The sequence below is a fragment of the Vulpes lagopus genome, chromosome 19, assembly GCF_018345385.1.
Source record: "Vulpes lagopus strain Blue_001 chromosome 19, ASM1834538v1, whole genome shotgun sequence".
In the NCBI taxonomy this organism is placed as follows: Eukaryota; Metazoa; Chordata; class Mammalia; order Carnivora; family Canidae; genus Vulpes; species Vulpes lagopus.
The window spans coordinates 2,166,850-2,186,555 of NC_054842.1; the positions used below are offsets into that span (position 1 = coordinate 2,166,850).

The 19,706-nt window shown below is 42.8% G+C and overlaps 1 protein-coding gene across 5 annotated transcripts in view; it reads left to right on the plus strand.

Annotated features, from left to right (window-relative positions):
- ZNF445 (zinc finger protein 445) overlaps positions 1 to 16,425 on the plus strand; it is a 40,246-nt gene extending 23,821 nt beyond the window's left edge. For 2 of the 5 annotated variants that reach the window (XM_041733742.1, XM_041733743.1), the window contains exons 2-7: positions 3,502 to 4,053; positions 6,346 to 6,514; positions 6,862 to 6,938; positions 7,233 to 7,359; positions 7,831 to 7,941; positions 8,740 to 16,425. In XM_041733742.1, the coding sequence (XP_041589676.1) occupies positions 3,625 to 4,053; positions 6,346 to 6,514; positions 6,862 to 6,938; positions 7,233 to 7,359; positions 7,831 to 7,941; positions 8,740 to 10,874 (3,048 nt within the window). In that variant the 5' untranslated portion in view covers positions 3,502 to 3,624 and the 3' untranslated portion in view covers positions 10,875 to 16,425. The remainder of the gene's footprint in view (positions 1 to 3,501; positions 4,054 to 6,345; positions 6,515 to 6,861; positions 6,939 to 7,232; positions 7,360 to 7,830; positions 7,942 to 8,739) is intronic. The other 3 variants (XM_041733744.1, XM_041733745.1, XM_041733746.1) reach the window with 3 other exon arrangements.
- Positions 16,426 to 19,706: the final 3,281 nt, after the last annotated feature.

Here is a 19,706-nt window from a genome sequence, read left to right on the forward strand (position 1 = left end):
CAGTGTTAAGGGAGCAGCTGGACTTTCTTATTTCACTGTCCAGATGTTGGCAGGAAGGAGAAGTAAGAGTGGTGGGCTTAAAAGCTGTCAGCAGTCAAATATCAAAAATGAAGTCAGTTCTTAATTAAGTAAAACCATAATATCCTCCAACTCTGCCTTGCAGTCCTTAACTACCCTGGCGACCACTAATCTGTCCATTTCTATCTTTTTCAAGAATATTGTATAAATAGAATCATATACTGTGTAACCTTTTCAGGTTGGCTCTTTTCATTCATCATCATTCTCTGGAGATGTATCCAAGTTGTTGCAAATACTCATTCTTTTTATTGCAAGTAGTGTTCCATAGTATGGTTGTACCTTAGCTTAACTATTCATCCATTGCAGGACATCTGGGTGGTTTCCAGATTTGGGCTATTATGAATAGGCTGCAGTGAACAATTGTATACAAGTTTTTCTGTGGACATAAGTTTTCATTTTTCTGGGATATATGTCTAGGTGTGCAACTACTAGATTGTTTGGTAGGTAGGTACCTGTTGAGTTTTTTTTTTTTTTTTAAGATTTTCTTTATTCATGAGAGACACAGAGAGACACAGAGACCTAGGCAGAGGGAGAAGCAGGCTTGCAGGGAGCCTGATGTGGGAGTCGATCCCCAGGACCCCAGGATCATGCCTTAAAGGCAGGCGCTTAACTGCTGAGCCACACTAGTTGAGTTTTTAAGAAACCACTACACTGCTTCCCAAAATAGCTGTACAATTTTACATTCCCGCTAGTAATGGATGAGTGATTTGGTTCTTTCTGGTGGTTTTTTGTTTTTTTTTTTACGATTTTATTTATTTATTCATGAGAGACACAGAGAGGCAGAGGCAGAGGGAGAGAGAGAAGCAAGGCTCCCTGCGGGGAGCCCAATATGGGACTCGATCCCAAGACCCTGGGATCATCACCTGAGCCGAAGACAGATGCTCAACCACTGAGCCACCCAGGCATCCTGAGTGGTCTGGTTTCTTTGTATCCTCAACAGCATTTGGTGTTGCCACGTTTTATTTTAGCCATTCTGGTAGATGTATAGTGATTATGTTATTGTTTTAATTTGCATTTCCCTGATGGCTAATCATGTTGAACATTTTCTCATATGCTTATTTGTGTGTCCTCATTGGTGAAATATATCTTCATGTCTTTTGCCCATTTTCTAATGGGATTGTTTGCCCTTTTTACTGCTGAGAATTCTTATTATAGTCAGATATTAGTTCTTTGTCAGATATGTGGCTTGTAAATATTATCTTCCAATCTGTAGCTTGTCTTCTCATGCTCTCAACAAAGGTCTTCCTAGAGCGGTTTTAAATTTTGATGAGGTTCAGTTTATCAGTTTTCCTTTTTATGGATCATGCTTTTAGTGTCAGTTCTAATGACTGCCTAATCTTAGAGCCTAAAGATTTTCTCCTGTGCTTTTTTCTAAAAGTTGCATAGTTTCATGTTTTATATTTAAGTCCAGGATTCATTTTGAATTGATTTTTGTGTAAGCTGTAAGGTTTACATTGGCCCTCATGATTTTGTCTATCAGTGTCCAGTTTCTCCATCAGTATTTAAGTATCCTTCCTCCTTTGAATTGGTTTTTGCACCTTTATAAAAAAAAATCAGTTGGGCACATCAGTAGGGTAGACTCCTACACAGCGGTGTGGCCTGCAGCATAAGCTCTTTGCCTAGGTCTGAAGAAACAAACATTCACTGAGAGCCCAAAATGTGCCCAGGTTGTTTTTTCACTTAGACCCCACAGCCATACCCGTTTTATACAGTGAGGTCACAGAGATTTTAAGAGGTAAAGTGATGTCTCCATAGTCAGTTGATAAATGAGGAGGTTGATTTGAACCCAGGTCAGTCTTAGTTCATGTCCTCTACTCTGTTACTAAGCTCTAGTGGCTCCTGAGTGTGGCTTAACCTTTGGATAGCCTCCATTAGCATGAATTACTGAAGGAAATAAGGAGTTTAGTAGAGGGCTGGGTTAGTAGTTTCCAAATTACACTTCATAACCCATTGTTGGGGCCATAGTCATTTAAGGGATTCCTAATCAGCATTTGTTTTGTTTTTGAATTGCTTATTTGAGATATTTTAAATATATTAGTAAAGTCACATTTGATATTACAGACCAGTTGGGCATATTTGTATTGCAGGTTTTTCTTTTCCACCGGTTTGTGTCTCTTCTTCCACCAATACCACAGTCTCTTTTCTTTTTAAGTTTTTATTGAAATTCTAGTTAGTTCACATACAGTGTTATATTAGTTTCAGATGTACAATATAGTGATTCAGCACTTCCACACAACACCCTGTACCCAGTACAAGTGCACAAAATAATGCATATCACCTATTCCCCCCCCCCCCCCCATCTCTCCTCTGGTGACCATCAGTTTGTTAAAGACTGTTTCTTGGTTTGACGCACATGTGCATGTGTACTTTCTCTCTCCCCCCCTTTTTGCTCATTTGTTTTGTTTCTTAAATTCCACATATGAGTGAAATAATGGTATTTGCCTTTCTCTGACTGACTTAGTTCACTTAACATAATACTCTCTGGCTCCATCCATGTTGTTGCCAATGGCAAGATTTCATTCTTTTTGATGGCTGAGTAATATTCCGTTGTATATCTATACCACATCTTCTTTATCTGTTCACCAGTCATTGGACACTTGGTCTGTTTCCATAATTTGGATATTGTAGATAATGCTACCATAAATATTGGGGTGCATGTATCACTTTGAATTAGTGTTCTTGTTTTTTTTTTTCAAGATTTTATTTATTTATTCATGAGAAACAGAGAGGCAGAGACATAGGTAAAGGGAGAAGCACACTCCCCTCAGGGAGCCTGATGGCAGGACTTGATCCCAGGACCCCAGGATCACGCCCTGAGCTGAAGCAGGTACTTGGCTGCTGAGCCACCCAGTGCCCCATGTTCTTGTATTCTTGGGGTAAATACCTACTAGTGCACTTGGTAGATCTGTAGTCTTGATTATTGTATCTCTAAGTCTTGAAATTAAATAGATTTCTTCACACTTTATTCTAATTTTTAGAAACTGTTTTAGCTATTATAATTCCTTTACTTTTCCACATAAATTTTAGGATAATCTTGTCTACATATACAAAAAACTTTGCTGAGATATTGATAGGAATAGCATTAATCCCGTGGATCTGGGGGAATATTGCCTCCTTTCTATGTCATCTTCCAGTATGTGATACGGTATGTATCCATTATTTAGATCTTCTTTGGTTTCTTTCATCAGCCGTTTGTAATTTTTAGCATATAAGCCCTGTACACATTTTTGTGTATTCCGGAATATTTTCTTAGTTTATGGCATATGTGACAATCTAGCCCTCACCTGCTTCATATTGGCAGGCACGACTGTGCAAATCTTCATATGCTCTCTTTTCATACATCCAAGGGTGATTCTGGCTACTGGGATCTAACTGTACCATCATTCTCACATCCCTCCTGAACAATAATATTGTTTATTTTAGTCTCTTGCCAGTGACATCTGATGTCCCAGCAAAGTGCTGAATAACTACTCCTGAGGTCCCAGCAGTGACACGGCTAACATAGATTTGGTGTGCACTCTGCTGGGTAGACTCTGAGCAGGAGTGATGCCTCCAGGTAGGTGGTATGCAGTTCATCCAGCTCAGGCCCAGGCTTCAAGGGAACGAGGGCGTCTTCAGATGGTAAAGAAGGAAGAAGAGGATGAAGGCTATACTTCAGTGCAGGCTGCCAGGCCACAGACACTCAATCGTTCTGGCCAGGAGCTATTTCGCCAGCTCTTCAGGCAGCTTCGCTACTATGAATCTTCTGGGCCCCTAGAGACTTTCAGCCGGCTCCGAGAGCTCTGCCGCTGGTGGCTGAGGCCTGACATTCTCTCCAAGGCCCAGATCCTGGAGCTACTGGTGCTGGAGCAGTTCCTGAGTATTTTGCCTGGGGAACTCCGGACCTGGGTACAGCTGCATCACCCTGAGAGTGGTGAGGAGGCTGTGGCCCTGCTGGAAGAGCTGCAGAGGGACCTTGATGGGACACCATGGAGGGTGAGTGTGAGCAAGTGTGTGATGCCCAGAGAACTCTGCCTGTCAGTCAGCCAGCTTGTCTAGAGTGGGTCTGTTGGGCCTCTGAACCCTCAGCATTGAGGAAGGCAGGGAATGTCTTCCCTTCTCATTCCCACAACATCTGAACAGCTGAGAACTGGACCCTGAGCCAAGGACGTTTTAGCAGGCAACTTCCTGGAGGACAGTCAGCTCCAGGAAGAGGGTCTGTAGATAACAGTAATGAGCTTTTGGATGCAGTGACTTACATGCAAGTCCATCTCCATGTATCTAAATTGACTTGATGCTGACCTGTGAAGTGGGAGTGATATGTCTCTTGCTTGTTAAGAGTCAGGACTCTTGGCTTCTGAGTACATGGTAAGACCTATAAATTCAGTGCACTCATAACACGTTCTTTCTTTTTTAGTAAGCTTTTGAGAATTTGTTCTGTGCAGGAGTCAGGAGTAAAAAAGAGTATCGAGAGTCAATCCAGGGCCTAGAAATTGGAAGACTAAAGTCTTTCACAGCTTCACTCCTTTTGCTCACATTCTTTCAGAACATCAGTTTATTGAAAAGAATATGCAAAACTGATCTAACAATGAGAACAGTGTATATTTGAATGTCCACCATGTGCCCAGCCCCGGCCTTAGCACTGGGAAAGAGCTGTGACTGCCCCACACAGGCGAGCTTCTCAATGCTTCCTGCAGCTTTGGAAGTTTTTGTTTTTGTTTTTGTTTTTGTTTTTTTTTAAAGAGCATTTATCATTTTTGTAGACTTCTTTAAAATTTTTTTCAATAAAAATATATGTAATTCCACATATATATAATTTATGCATAAGTGAAAATTACCTTTACGATTTCTGAAACATATTTGACATACTCTTCTCCCAAATATAATCTCAAATTAAGTCAATCAAGTAACACATCTGACTGTATATCTGCCATCAGTAAATGATAATAAATCAGTGCAAGGTATGACTATTTAAAAAGAAAACCTTTGTGCTTAACATTGGTTACAATTTTTAAAAAATCTAAAAGAACATTTATCATTTTTACCAAAATACCAAGATGTTCTAAATGATTGAAAAATAACTGATTAAAGCAAATTAGGTACATAGTAGGTACAGAATTGTGGTTTGGTTACATTTAATTCTTTTAGAGCTATATGTAAGGTTTGAAAATCCCTGAAAACATTGCCAAATGTTCATACAAGGCCTACCTGGTTGAAAGCTAGTCAGAAATTAGAAAACAAAATGGACTGGGAGGACATCTCCCAAATTCTGAAAATGAACGGAATGGCTCAAGATATACATAAATATCATAATCACCCTTTGGTTCATATGAATTGAGCAACTAGGACCCAAGAAATTTTGTTCTTAGACTCATTGGGTTGTCTGCTTCCACCTTTGTATTGTTTCTGTATTCTCTTTTTGGTAGGGAATGAGAGGAACAGGTCATCATCTTTAGGCTGTAGCTCGGTATCACATGTTTACAGCCTCTGGCCAAGAATCATCCAATCAGTGGAATCAATGTCTTGGCCACGGGACCAGAAAAAACTTGAAAGTTCATTGGCTGTAAGCTTCTTATACTCATTTCCACATCAGGGATAGCCTTGCCTCAGAAACTGGAACCATTTGAAGTCCCAGGGCAAAGAGTGCCTCTTTCCAAGTCTCTGCCTGGATGGGCACTGCCAGTTTTTGTACCTGAGATTTTCTCTTCTGTGGTTCCATGGCTGACCCTCACAAGTAGCATTGCCTCTCTGGCAGTGTTACTGTCTTAGATTTACGTTTGGGACCTGTGCCACTTCTTTGAGGTTACTTTGCTTAACAGTGCCTGGAGCAGGGCCTGATACTTATAGATGTTATCTATCTGCATCTCTGCTGTGAACCATTGTCATTTAACTCAGGGGTAAATTTCTTCTCTCTCATTTCTAAGTTCCAGACCAGAGGTGGGAGCTGAGGGGCTAATGGAGAGGTGTCACTGCAGCCCCTCAGGCCTTACAGCACTGCCTTGCTGGATGCCTCCCTGTGTTGTAGCCAGAATCTGGCTCCACCTATTTCCTTCATGGCCCACACTAGAGCCCAGGGAAGCTGAGGGCTGAGGGGTTCCCCTTTGGGCTTTCTCTTCCTCCTTTACCTCTGCCTGTAGGTAACAAAAGGCCTGGCTTGCCTTCCCCTGGGTCCCTGCTTTTAAAGATTGGCCATGTGGCCTCTTGTCTGGGTTTGCTCAGAGGGATCCTCAAGACTAGATCCCCCATGATACCCATGGGGATCCTCTCACATCATTTTCTTCTTACCAGGACCCAGCCCTTGCCCAGAGCCCAGACGTGCGTTGGATGGGTACAGGAGCCCTGCAGGCCTCACAGATATGGCCCCCTGCTTCACCTCTCAGGAGCGACTCTACTCTTGGGGACCACCTGGAGCCTGCCTATGAAACAGGAGTGTATCACTTCCTGGCTAGGCAATCCGGTACTTGCCATCTAGCTCTAAGACCTCAGCTGTATGCCACACATCCCAAAGTAGTATTGTCATTTCACCATCTGTCCTCTCTTGGGAATCCCTTTCAGTCTTGGCACTTAGCCCTGTGTCCTTTCTACCTTTCTGTGACCCATGTCTTCCTAGCTCCTCCTCCCTTTGCACCCCCTACACCTCACTCCCCAGCCCTCAGCAGACACTGGGGAAATGTGGAATGGGTGTTTAACAGTTGTCCATGCCTGCTTGTAGGCCCAGGAATCCTCTGGGGGGGAAGAGTGACCTCCTCAGTGGGGTGCCAAGAGCTGGGCTACCTTCATTCATGGCTCTTTCTTCCCCCTTAGAGCCCCCTGTTGCCCAGGTGCCTGCCCTTTCCCAGAGAGAAGGGTGCCCAGGAGACCAGTTGACAGCTCAGCCTCAGGTGAGCCACAAGACCTTTGGTCCTTCATGACATCTCAGCATTGCTGCCTAATGGAATCATTGAGGCTTCTCCTCATCTTCAGTCTCTGTGTCCAGTGACCTCATATCCAGAGACTCAGATCCTGGAGACCAGATTATCTCCCTTGAGCCCAGAGCTCTTTTGCTGGGTGGTGGTCTTCTCTTTTATCCTTACCAGGTCCATATGTGCTCACTCAGGACCTGCTCCCTTCCCCTGCCCCCTCCTAATAGCCAGGAGTTATAGACTGACTCTCAGACATAAGACTGTGTTTTTCAGGAGGCTGTGACTTTCAAGGACGTGGAAGTGACCTTCTCACAGGATGAGTGGGCATGGCTGGACCCTGCTGAGAGAAACTTGTACAGGGATGTGATGCTGGAGAATTACAGGAACATGGTTTCTCTGGGTAAGGCATCGATACCCATGCTTCTACCTACTTTTACGTCTATCATTATTATTATGGTGTCTAGACATGGACCTGACCTGGCTTTGACCCTGGCTCTATCTCCTAGTCTCCTCTCTTGAAATATGGTGATAATAATACCTGTTTGCTGGATTATTTTAAAGGTTAAAAATCATATATGTCAAATTCATAGTTAGATATCCCAAAAATGTTGATTGAACTGATTGAGTTGTCTTGTGGCTCTCACCTTCAAAGAATCCTAGTGATCTTTTTAGCTGTGACTTCTTTCAGCCTCTTTTGTCTCTGCTCAGAGCTGTTGGAAATAGTTGTCTGGGCCTCCTGTCCTGGCTTCCTCCACCAGCCTCCCTGGCCTTGCCCTTGTCCTTGCCAGGACCTCAGGCCTGAGAAGGTCCTGGAGAATAGATCTGTATGATTTATCTACCCTTCCATCTCATCCCATGTCCTCTTCTGCAGTGGGACCATTCGCCAAACCTATTCTGATTTCTTGGCTGGAAGCAAGGGAGCCATGGGGCCTGAATGTCCAGGGACCTCAGCCTAATGGGAATCCAGGTGTTGCCCTTGCAGGTGAGTTCCAGAGAACCTCTGTATCCTACTCCTCTCACATCTACTCTTCTCTTTCTTAAGTCTTTTACACTAACTAAGTCACAGAGAACACAGAAGGAAGATCCTTAAGAAGTATTGCTAAGGAGTGCTGGGCTTCTGGGTCTCTCCCCTCTGGACTGGCCAATTAGACATTTGTTTCTGGCCCTGCCCCTTCCCCAGAAGCCTTTTTAGTAACTGTTCTTGCCCATTAGGGGCTTCACTGTTGCATTGTTTTCTATTTAGTGATGCTACTCCTCATCCCTCTGCTGTATTCCTGCTGGCCTTGGCTCATGCCCACCCCTTTGAGCTCTAAAGAGCCCTAATCCCACTCCTGCTCTTCTTCTTTGCCCCTAGGATAAGCTTGACTTCCAGTTCTTTCTGCCAGTCTTCCATGGTCCTCCTCCCTAGAGCTCTTGAGTGTGTTGGTCTTCTTATCCTCATATACCATGATTCCTCTCCCCTCTCTTACTGTTTAACATTCATTTCTTGGCTGTGTTATTCAGCTAAATGTGATTTCTGTGTATGTTCAGCTGCTGTGCCCACCTTCTCCTCCCTTCCCTGTCATCTGGAACATTCTTCCATGTTTTGCCTTCCCAAACTATTTGGTAAAGATACTGACAATCAAGCAAAAGCCTCACTGCCCAAGATTGTGGCTCTTTATTATTTATTTGTTTGTGTGTGTACTTGTTTGTCCATCCATCCATCCATCCGTCCTTTGCTGCTTTCTGCATTCCTGAGTATGGAGAAGAGAACATTGTCTTGTGTTTTATTTTGTGTCAGGAGGTGAGCTTCAGATAAAAACAAACAAGTTCGTCTTAAAACATGAACCTTTGGAAGAAGCAGAAACCTTATCTGTGCCATCAGACTGTTGTGTGATGAGTGTTTTTGAGGGAATGGGTCTCAGAGACTCTTTTGAACAGAAGACCAGACTAAAGGAACAATGTGGAAACCCCATACAAGGAAGAGTTAAGAAAGAAGAGACCAATTTCAGTCACAGGACAGGAAAAGAATCTGAAGAATCGGGAAGAAGTACTAGTTGTAATTTAAAACATACTACATATTTGAGAGTTCCCAGAAGAAAGCGATCCCTTAAACATGGCTGTGGCAGACACTTCAAAGGGAGTTCATACCACTATGATTACAAGGAATATGGGAAAGGGCTCAGGCACATAGTTGGTGGATTTAGCCTGCATCAGCGAATTTATCCTGGACTAAAAGGAAATACAAAGGATTCACATGGGAAAGACTTCAGCATTAGCTCACATGCGCAGAATCTTCACATGGTGGGGACATTGTATAAGTGCAGTGACTGTGGGAGGACCTTCAGTCATAGATCCCATCTTGCCTGTCATCAGAGACTTCACACTCAGGAGAAACCATTTCAATGCAGAGTTTGTGGGAAAGCCTTTAGGTGGAGCTCAAACTGTGTGCGACATGAAAAGATTCACACTGGAGTGAAACCTTATAAATGTAGTTTATGTGACAAGGCTTTCCGACGCATGTCTGCCTACCGTCTACACCAGGAAACTCATGCTAAGCAGAAATTTCTTGAGCCTAATCAGTTTGAGGAAGCTCTCATCTATGGCCCAGGATTTGATCATCATTTGAGAGACCAAAGTAGAGGGAAACCCTTTGACTGCAGCCAGTGTAGGAAGTCCTTCCACTGTAAGTCGTATGTTGTTGAACATCAGAGGGTCCACACTCAGGAGAAACCTTATAAATGTACCCAATGTAGGAAAACCTTTAGGTGGAGATCAAACTTTACTCGTCATATGAGAATGCACCAGGAAGAAAAGTTCTGTGATCAAGACAAATATAGAGAAGACTTCAGACCAACCTCCAGTTGCAGTCAGCCCCAGAGTGCTCCTGCTACAGAGAAATCTTTTCCTTGTCAGCAGTGTGGGAAAACTTTTACTCGAAAAAAATCCCTCATTAATCATCAGAGAATTCACACAGGTGAGAAGCCATACAGATGTAGTGAATGTGCAAAAGAGTTTACCCATCGGTCGGCCTTTATTGCTCATAAGAAGCAGCATATCATTCAGAGAAAACCTGAGGATGGGCCATCTTATAGTCAGGACAGCGTGCTCCAGGTTCCTCAGAGTAGCCACAACACAGAGGAAGCCTACAAATGTAGCCAGTGTGGCAAAGCCTTCCGTAATCACTCGTTCCTCCTCATCCATCAGAGAATTCACACCAGAGAGAAGCCTTACAAGTGCAAGGAATGTGGGAAAGCTTTCAGATGGAGTTCTAACCTCTCCCGTCATCAGAGAATTCACTCTCTGGAAAAACAGTATGAGTATCGTGAAAGTGGAAACACACCAAATCTGCAGCCACAAATCCTCCCTGGTGAGAAACCTTTTTGGTGCCAAGAATGTGGGAAAACTTTTACACGTAAAAGAAGTCTTTTAGATCATAACGGAATACACAGTGGAGAGAAGCGCTATAAATGTAATCTGTGTGGGAAATCTTATGATAGAAAATATCGCCTTGTTAATCATCAGAGAATCCACACTAAAGAGAGACCTTTTAAATGTCAGTGGTGTGGCAAAGATTTCATTGGAAGACATACCCTCTGCATTCATCAGAGAAAACACACCAGAGTGGCACAGTCTGAATGCAGCCTGGCTGGGTTGTCTTCCAGCCAGGACACAAAGGTGAGTTTACAGGAATTAGAACCAAGTGGGGAGAAGCCCCTTGAAGATTCTGAGGAAGCTTGTGACCAGAGCATACCCATTGGGAAAAAGTGCCACAAGTGTAGCACCTGTGGAAAAATTTTTAGCAAAAGCTCACAGCTTATTAGCCACAAGAGATTTCATACTCGAGAGAGGCCCTTCAAATGCAGAGAGTGTGGGAAGACCTTCAGGTGGTCTTCAAATTTGGCTCGGCATATGAAAAACCACATTAGAGATTAGCTTGGGATCTTGACAGTGGGGAAAAGGAGTTCCTGGCAGCACTGCTAAAGAACCTTTAATTGTGGGCAGTGTGGGGAAAACCTTCACAAAGGATCTAGCCTTTTCTATTTTCAAAGCTGGTGGCAGAGAATTCTGAGGATTCAAAAACTCAGGGCACCTGCTTTCCTACTTGCTGGGCCACGTGATGCTGGGGAAGAACAGTAGCCTCTTTTTGGGGGCCCTTCTGGAGGCTCGGGTCCCAGGAGCGGCCTTTGCAGAGTGGCGTGGAGCCCCTAGCCAGGTATAAGTCTAAAAGCAGATAGCGTTGCCCTTTGTGGTTTGACAAAATGCCTATAATGTAATGGGCTTGGCTGCTGGGGAGGGGCCAATTGGATCCTGTGGTGGTGCATATTCTGTTTGACCTTACAAGCAGCAGCAAAAACTCCTAGTCTCCTCAGATGCCTCCTGGGAGTTCTGGCTGCAGCTTTGGACTTCATATCTTGCTTTGGTATCTGCCACGGGCATAGAGTAATCTCAGCAGCCCATGGAGGAGAGCAGAGTTGGACTCAATCACCTGGAAGGGTGGGGCTCTCACATTGCCCCATTGCTGTCTCTACCCTACCCCACTGCATGGGCAACAACAGGCCATCTATTCAACGGAAATGTGCTGAGTACCTCCCATATGCCAGGCACTGTTGTGTGTGCCAGAGACCTAGGAGTGACCAGAACAAAAGATCTGCTGTCTTGGATCTTTACAGACAACAAACAAATGAGACAAATAGTAGTTGAGAAGGTAATATATGTTGTGGACAAAATGAGAGAAGAGTGAGAGGCAGTACTGGATTAGGAGGAGGGTTGCGATTTTAAGTAGGCTGGTTAAGGAGTGCTTCAGCAGAGAAGGTGAAACTTGAGCAAATACCTGGAGGTTAGGGCATGAACCCTGTGGGTCTCTAGATCAAGGCACAGGAGGTGGAATCTTATCTGTAGTCCTTGGAGAATGGCAGGTAGGTCCCTGGGCTAGAGTGGAGTGAACTTGCAGAAGAGCAGGCCCCAGAGAGGTAGTGGGCCAAGCCATGTGAGTATCATGGGTGCCCACTGGGTCTGGAGCTGCCTCAAAGGGAGGGAGGGAGCTTTGGGATAGTTTTGAGTTGAGGAGTGATGTAGTTTGAATCTGAATTACATTTTTATGAGGCTAACCGCAGACCCAAGGGCTCAGTGAGATTATATAGCTTAGAGATTTTTTTTTTAAATTTTTTTATTTATTTATGATAGTCACACAGAGAGAGAGAGAGAGGTAGAGACACAGGCAGAGGGAGAAGCAGGCTCCATGCACCGGGAGCTCGACGTGGGATTCGATCCCGGGTCTTCAGGATCGTGCCCTGGGCCAAAGGCAGGCGCCAAACCGCTGCGCCACCCAGGGATCCCTAGCTTAGAGATTTTTATGCAGTTGTCTCTGCTGCCAGTTTCCATGAATGGGACCCTCTTCTCTCCCCTCAGAGGGTCTGAATTTTCTATAAGACCTCCAGTTCTCAATAGTTGTGAACATTTAACTATTGTGCTTGCATCTCTAATTTCTGCACACTGCAGGGACCTTCTAACCTTCATGTAGCTTTCTTTGCACATTGGATCTGGTGCGGCATCGGGTTCAACCCAGTGGTACCAGTTCACATGATTGGTGCCCTCTGGAGAAAAGGTGGCCTGGTGGGGTTGGCCCCATCTCATTTGCCAACTTGAAGCAAAAAGAATTAGCTCAGTGGCAGGGTAAAGGAGTGATTTTTCTAAAATTTGTGTAAGTAGTCATTGCTTCTGGTTATTGAAGAGCTCACATTATGAATATAAGGATAAAATATCTCACTTGATAGTAGAGCACCATCTCAGACTACATTTTACTGCGTGAGTTGGGGCAGACTGGTGCAGCAGGTCATTTTTTGTAGTGAGAAGAAACCAACCTGGAAAATGTCCTTTCAGTAGAGTGCAAGTAATCTTATCCTTCTTGGATTGTTGTGGGCAGGTGAAAATGAAGACTCTGATACTTTGTGGTGATATCACATGGAATAGCCAGAAGTGGGGACTAGGGGCAGACATGGTGTTCGTGTCTGGTCCCCATTCAGCTTTGTATTCGGGGGAGTTCAGTAATCCTGGCTCTGCATCATTTTCCTACAGCAGCTGTCCATGGAAATTGGGTGTCCCATCACTGGTCTAGTACCAAAAACTGGCTCTAGAAGTGGCTGGGCAGGCACCAGAGTCCCATGTGCTGAGTCCAGGGTCATGGGAGGGCCAGGCTTAGTGTGCCTTTTCTTGGCATGATCTTGGACAGGTCACTGAGCATCTGCATCTGTTTTCTCGCATGTAAAACGAGTAATTAAATTGTTCCCTGATTCTTAGGATTGGCAAAGGAGGGCTTGGTGTGCAAAGGTTCAGGGTGAAGTAGCTGATCACTACTAAAGACTGTGGTCTTTAGGACCACAGTCCTCACAGAGCTGCAGCTCTGAGTCAGCTTGAGCTTCAAGTGAGTTTGTGCTACAACCACGGAAATACCGCTTTTCTGTCCATATTCCTCCCACCCTCCTGCCCAACTCCTTGTGCCACTGTCACCCCACAGACTTCCTGCGCCAATAGTGGTTTTCTACTGCCATTTTTATAAAGTGAGATATACTTATTTTTAAACATTCAAATCAAATTTTCAAGTGTACGAAGAAGTAAAAATCAACAGAAATGCCTCTATATTGAGGTAAGCCTTTAATATTTTGGGATTGTACTGATGGGGTCTGTTCAAGAACCTGAATTTTTAAATAATTTTATGAGTCATATATGATTATTATAGAAATACTAGTAAATACAGATTAGCTAAAGGAAGAGGTCTCACTACTTGGAGCAAACTACTTAACATTTTGGTGTAATCCGTGTTGGATTTAATTCCTTGCCTGCCCCTGAACACCCCTGGACTGGCTGTCCTGTGCTGTCTCTCTTCACTAGGAGTGTAGACCCTATCCATGCTGGCCCAGGTCCTCATCCTTCAAGCTAATAATCCTCGTCGTCCCTAATCTTCATCTGTCAAAGACCTCTCTCCTGGCCCCACCTCTTTTGATGCCTGTATCTTACTCTGCTAGGTGTCCAGGTTTTCAAGAGCTAGGCCTGCCACTGCAGCCAGCCTCCACTTTGGAGGCCAGGCTTGGGTGCTTATTTATCTGTTTGCCATACAGAGACTTTGTAAAAAAAAAAAAAAAAAATTACCTGAACTAGTTCAGCTGAGTCAGGATTGGCGTGCTTTGAGGGGGCCTTGAGAACAGTGATGACTGGAGGTCACCTATAGGTGCACCACCACAGTCCAGCTCTGGGTGGTCCCAAGCCATGTGGCTTCAATTGACAATTTCTGACTGCCCTAGCCACCAATTCTCATGTTGTGCCCCATTCTGGCCTGGAGAACATGCAGGCTTCTTTGAACCCTGCCTTGCTTGCTTTTGCTGCCTAGGAAGAACCGAAGTTGGAGCAGGGAGAACCAGAGGGCTGGGACTCCCCCAGAGATGAGTAAGTATTGGAAAGTCTTTGAATCAGTTGTTCAGTGTGGTTGACCGCCACCTCGCTGACAGACCATCAGCCCACACAGAGGCATGTACATAGAAGAAAGCACGGGAAATAGGGGTTAATATGGACCATCTCACACTCCTCAAGATGATAAGCTTTACAAGCCCTAGCATGGGTACATGTGTGGAACAGTGGGAACTCACTGTGCAAGTGGGAGTGGGAGTGGAAGTTGTGATAGCTCCTGTGCCAGGTAGTCTGCAAAATCTTATAATGGTGTGCGTACCACCAGCAGTCCTACTCCTGTATAAACCCTAGAGGAACTTCATGTGTAGAGGGACATTTGTATAAAACTGTTCATTGCTGTATTGTTCGTTGCAGTATTGTTTAGGTGACAAGAAGGGGAAAAGCCTAAATGTCCATCAACAGGAAAAAAAAAAAACAGGAAAATGATTGAAAATATTCTCTGTGTATTGGTGCATGGTGTTTTTGGTACTTTGGCAAGAGAATATGAAAGAGCTAGAATTACATCTTTAAACATAGATAAATAAAAACTGCTGAGAAAGTTGCAGAAGTTATGTAAATATGTCATTTATGTAAAATTAAACATACTGTGTATCTGTGGGCACATTATTTAAACTTAATTTGTGTTTCACTTTTTTAATGAAATGGGATAATATTTGCCAACCTCACAAGATAATTGGGGGTGGGGAATGGTTCATGAAATAATGCATGTAATAAAGTGTTTTAATTAGTGGCTGACATGTAAGCATTGTTGGCATATAGTAAGTAATGTTATTACTGTTTTGCACAATAATATATTCCTGTGGATTCAATTATATGATGAAGAGTATAAAGTCATGTATTGGAATGTTGTGTGAAAGTCGTGTTCTGCCTTTTCAGGGCGGGAGCTGCTGATGGAATAAGGGAGGATATGTGGAAGCTGCAGTTGTGTTTTATTTCACTTTAAAAATTGTTGTAGGTGAGTCATACGTTGCTTAACAGGATAGTGTGGTTTTTTTTTTCACTGTTTGCTTAAAATACTTAAGAATAAAAATGTTTATAAGCATGGACTCTGGCATCTTATGATTTTATAGAAGTCCTGGTTCTGCCATTTATATACTGTTACTTAGAGTGAGCCATTTAATAATCTCTCAAGGCTTTAGTTTCCTCACCTACAAAAATCAGCAATAAATAAATGGCTATTAGTAAAGGAATGGTTCAACAGTTCTGATGTATCTATGATGGAATACCATGCATCCGTGAAAATGATTGAAAATATTTTCTGTGTATTGGTCCATGTTGTCCAAGACATACAGTTTATAGGAAAGTATGCGCTCTATTTTCTTTAACCTTTTTGCCTAAAAGTAGGAAGTGAAGCTTTAGACTCAAAAGTTTAAGAAATGGGGGGAAAAGCTTAGGTGATGGGATCCTGTGGTTGGAGATGTTTAGTCAGCCATTCCATTTTATTAGGCAAGTGAAGAAAGGTGACTAAATGCTTATATGCCCAACTGGCACACCTATTTAGTTAATGCTAACTCTGTAGAATAGCAAAGAGGACTTGTATCACCCAGGTTATAGTCAGGAGCCAGAAACCATACCAATTAATTTAAGAAAAAGAACTTAGAATTGTTTAGGAGATATATCTAAATAACTAAAAAGGCAAAAAAAAAAAAAAAAAAATCCTAGTATATCATGGAGGTGTAGTGACTTGAGACCTGGTACCACCCCAAGGCTGGGGGAACTTTAATGGAGTCTCACCCCATTTCTGATGTTTAACCACTGACAGTTTTCAATCCCTCTCCCTCCCCACTTTTGCCTGATACCTGAGCAAGCTGATAAAGCCCAGGCACTCCCTCAGCACTTGAGGTTAAGTTTATGCAAACCCTGGCTTTTTCTATTACCCTGGAAGCCCAAACCCCTAACCACAATAAAAATCAGAGCCATTTGCCCCTCCTTGCAATCAGTGTAAACTGACTGGCTTGGATGTCTGTTTTGCTCTTCTCAGGGAGCCACATTATGTGAATAATAAAATTTTCTCATGACCTTATTGATGTGTGTACTGTCATCTGTCTTGACATCTGAATCAGTTTGGGGTGGTGGGACACTGATCACACCTCCCCGGAGCAAACTACAAAGCAGGAACAAAGAATTGTTAAAGGTAGGACGTTGGAAGAGACTACGTGTAGAGCTGAACTCAGACCTACATGGAGGAGAGCACTGCTGGGCTGGAGCTGGGCTGAATCAGAAGGAGGGCCCTATGGTGACAGAACTGCAAGCTGGACCCAGTTGCTGCTACCAGAGGGAATTGCCACTGCTAGAGTAAAGAAGCATTGGGAACAGGAGGCAGTGCCCACATACACACAAAAACCCTCCTCCTCTTTGTATTAGGGTTCTTCAGAGGAACAGACCCAATATGATGTGTGTATAATATGGAAAGAGATACATGGAATTGTCTCATGTGATTCCAGAGGCAGGCAAGTCAAAAATCTGCAGGATGGGCCAGCAGACTGGAGACCCAGGAGAATTAATATTCCTGTTCTGATCTGAGAGCTGGCAGTTGTAGAACCAGGAAGAGCCAGTGTTGCAGATGAAGTCCAAAGGCAGCCTCCTGGAGAATTCTTTCTTGCGGGGGAGGGGGGGGCAGGGCAGTCTTTCTGTTCTATGCAGGCCTTCAACTGATGTGATGAGACACATCCACATAATGGAAACTCTCTTCTTTACTCAAAGCCCATCAATTTAAATCTTACCCAGAAATACTCACATACTCAAAATACTGTTGGACCAAATATCTGAGCACCCTGTATCCAGCCAAGTTGACACACAATCACAGTTCTTCAACACTGCAGATTCCCTTTTAACATTTCCTGATACCAGAATCTGATGGGGAAATAGCTGGCAAAATAGATGTGGGTCACAGAGTTCCAACCCCATTCTCAAAGCATCTATAGAACAGTGAATTGGAAGCAGAGACAATAAGCTAATAACTGGTACAGCTTTCCTAAATTATCTTAAAAATCCCTAGGACGTTTGACTTAAAACTTTGAGACCAAGAATATTTATTAAAGAAATTATGTGTAGGAGCACTTGGCTGGCTCAGTTGGAAGAGCATGCGACCCTTGATAGGGTCGTGAGTTCAAGCCCCACATTGGGGGTGGAGATTATTTAAATAAAACTTAAAAATATTGGGGATCCCTGGGTGGCTCTGGTTTAGCACCTGCCTTTGGCCCAGGGCGCGATCCTGGAGTTCCGGGATCGAGTCCCACATCGGGCTCCCGGCATGGAGCCTGCTTCTCCATCTGCCTGTGTCTCTGCCCCTCTCTCTCTCTCTCTCTCTCTCTCTGTCTCTCTCTCTCTCTGTCTATCATAAATAAATAAAACCTTTAAAAAAAACTTAAAAATATTGTTACATAATGGACAGCTGGTCACTTAAAATTATGACATATAAGTTATGTCATAAGCAGTTGATTTTACCTGTGGACCATAGCAATTAGCTATTTGACCTTACTCATTGTATTGAACTGAAACTTGAATGTCTCAAAATGGGGAATGTATAAAGGTATTTCTGCTTAAAGACATTTATTTTACAACAAAATGAATATATTTAATAAGTATGTTTAATAAATTTGACAAAATAAATTTATACTTTAACAAATTGACAGCATGTCTGATTTGCCTCCAATGCTACCCAATGGGTGATAAGAGCCCAACAGAACGTAGGGAAGAGCAGAGAGTAGACTCCTATAGCCCTGAATTATAAATGAATCAATCAATTCAAAAGGCAAGGATGCCTCCATTTGTATCCCATAGTTAAGCCATTTGTCTTTGTTGCCCAACTGATCTGTGGGCATACATTAGTTCAAGCCTCTTACTATGAAATCTATTTAAGCTAGTTAAGGCAAGTAAAATGTGCACATCTGCTGATTAAGTTTCATAGGATGTAAAGTGGTTTCAACAGATGGCTACTATTGGTATGGATCTAAGAATCTGGTAATACTGGATAGAAGTAGAGAAAATTGGTCTAAGTATGTATGTTTTCCCTTTGTGACTGGTTTGAGAGCAGAAAACAACTGCCCTTGGACATGTCATTGAAGTTTACTTGAAATGGCCATAGAAGATTCTTCCTTGGTGAGAAGGCTAAAGAGTCCTTATGTACATAAACCAATACGAAATATTGGGGTGGTGGGACATTGATCACACCTCTACATAGAATGGCCATAGAAGATTCCTCCTTGGTGAGAAGGCTAAAGAGTCCTTATGTATATAAACCAATATGAAATATTGAAGTCAGCAACCAAACGGAAGTGTACTTTTGGATTCATGGAAACATTCCACATATTAGTTACACACATGAATCATACTCAGATGGAAACAATATAACACTTTTGGAAAAGGAAATTAAAGAAGAACTTAACTCATGGAAACAAATGAACATGAAAACAGCTGTTCAAAACAGGTCATTTGGAAAGAACTCAAGTACATGGAGGCTAAAGAGCATCCTACTAAAGAATGAAATGAGTCAACCAGAAATTAAAGAGGAACTTTAAAAATTCACCAAGACTAATGAAAATGAAAACACAACTGTTCAAAACCATTAGGATATAGCAAAGGTGGTCCTAAGAGGGAAGTATATAGCAATACAGGCCTTTCTCAAGAAACAAGGAAAGTCTCAAATGCACAACCTAAACTTACACCTAAAGGAGCCAGAAAAAGAACAGCATATAAAGCCTAAACCCAGCAGGAGAAGAGAGATACTAAAGATTAGAGCAGAACTCAGTGAAATAGCAGAAGAATAGTAGAATAGAATAACAAAACTAGAAACTTGTTTTTGAAAGAATAAGATCGATAAACACCTACCCAGATTTATCAAGAAGAGGAAGAACTCAAATTAATAAAATCATGAATGAAAGAGGAGAGATACGACCAACACCAAGGAAATACAAAGGATTTTAAGAACATAGTATGAGCAACTATATGCCAACAAATTAGGCAATCTGGAAGAAATGGGTGCATCCCTAGAAACATGTAAACTACCAAAATTGAAACAGGAAGAAATAGAAAAACTTAAAAGACCAATAACCAGCAAGGAAACCAAAACAGTCATCAAAAACCTCCCAAAAAACAAAAGTCCTAGGCCAGATGGACTCCCAGGGAAAATTCTACCAAATATTTAAAGAACTAGTACCTATTCTTCTGAAGTTGTTTCAAAAAATTGAAATGGAAGGAAAAATTCCAAACTGTTTCTATGAGGCTAGCATTACCTTGATCCCGAAGCCAGACAAATATCCCACCAAAAAGAATTACAGACCAATATCCCTGAAGAACATGGAT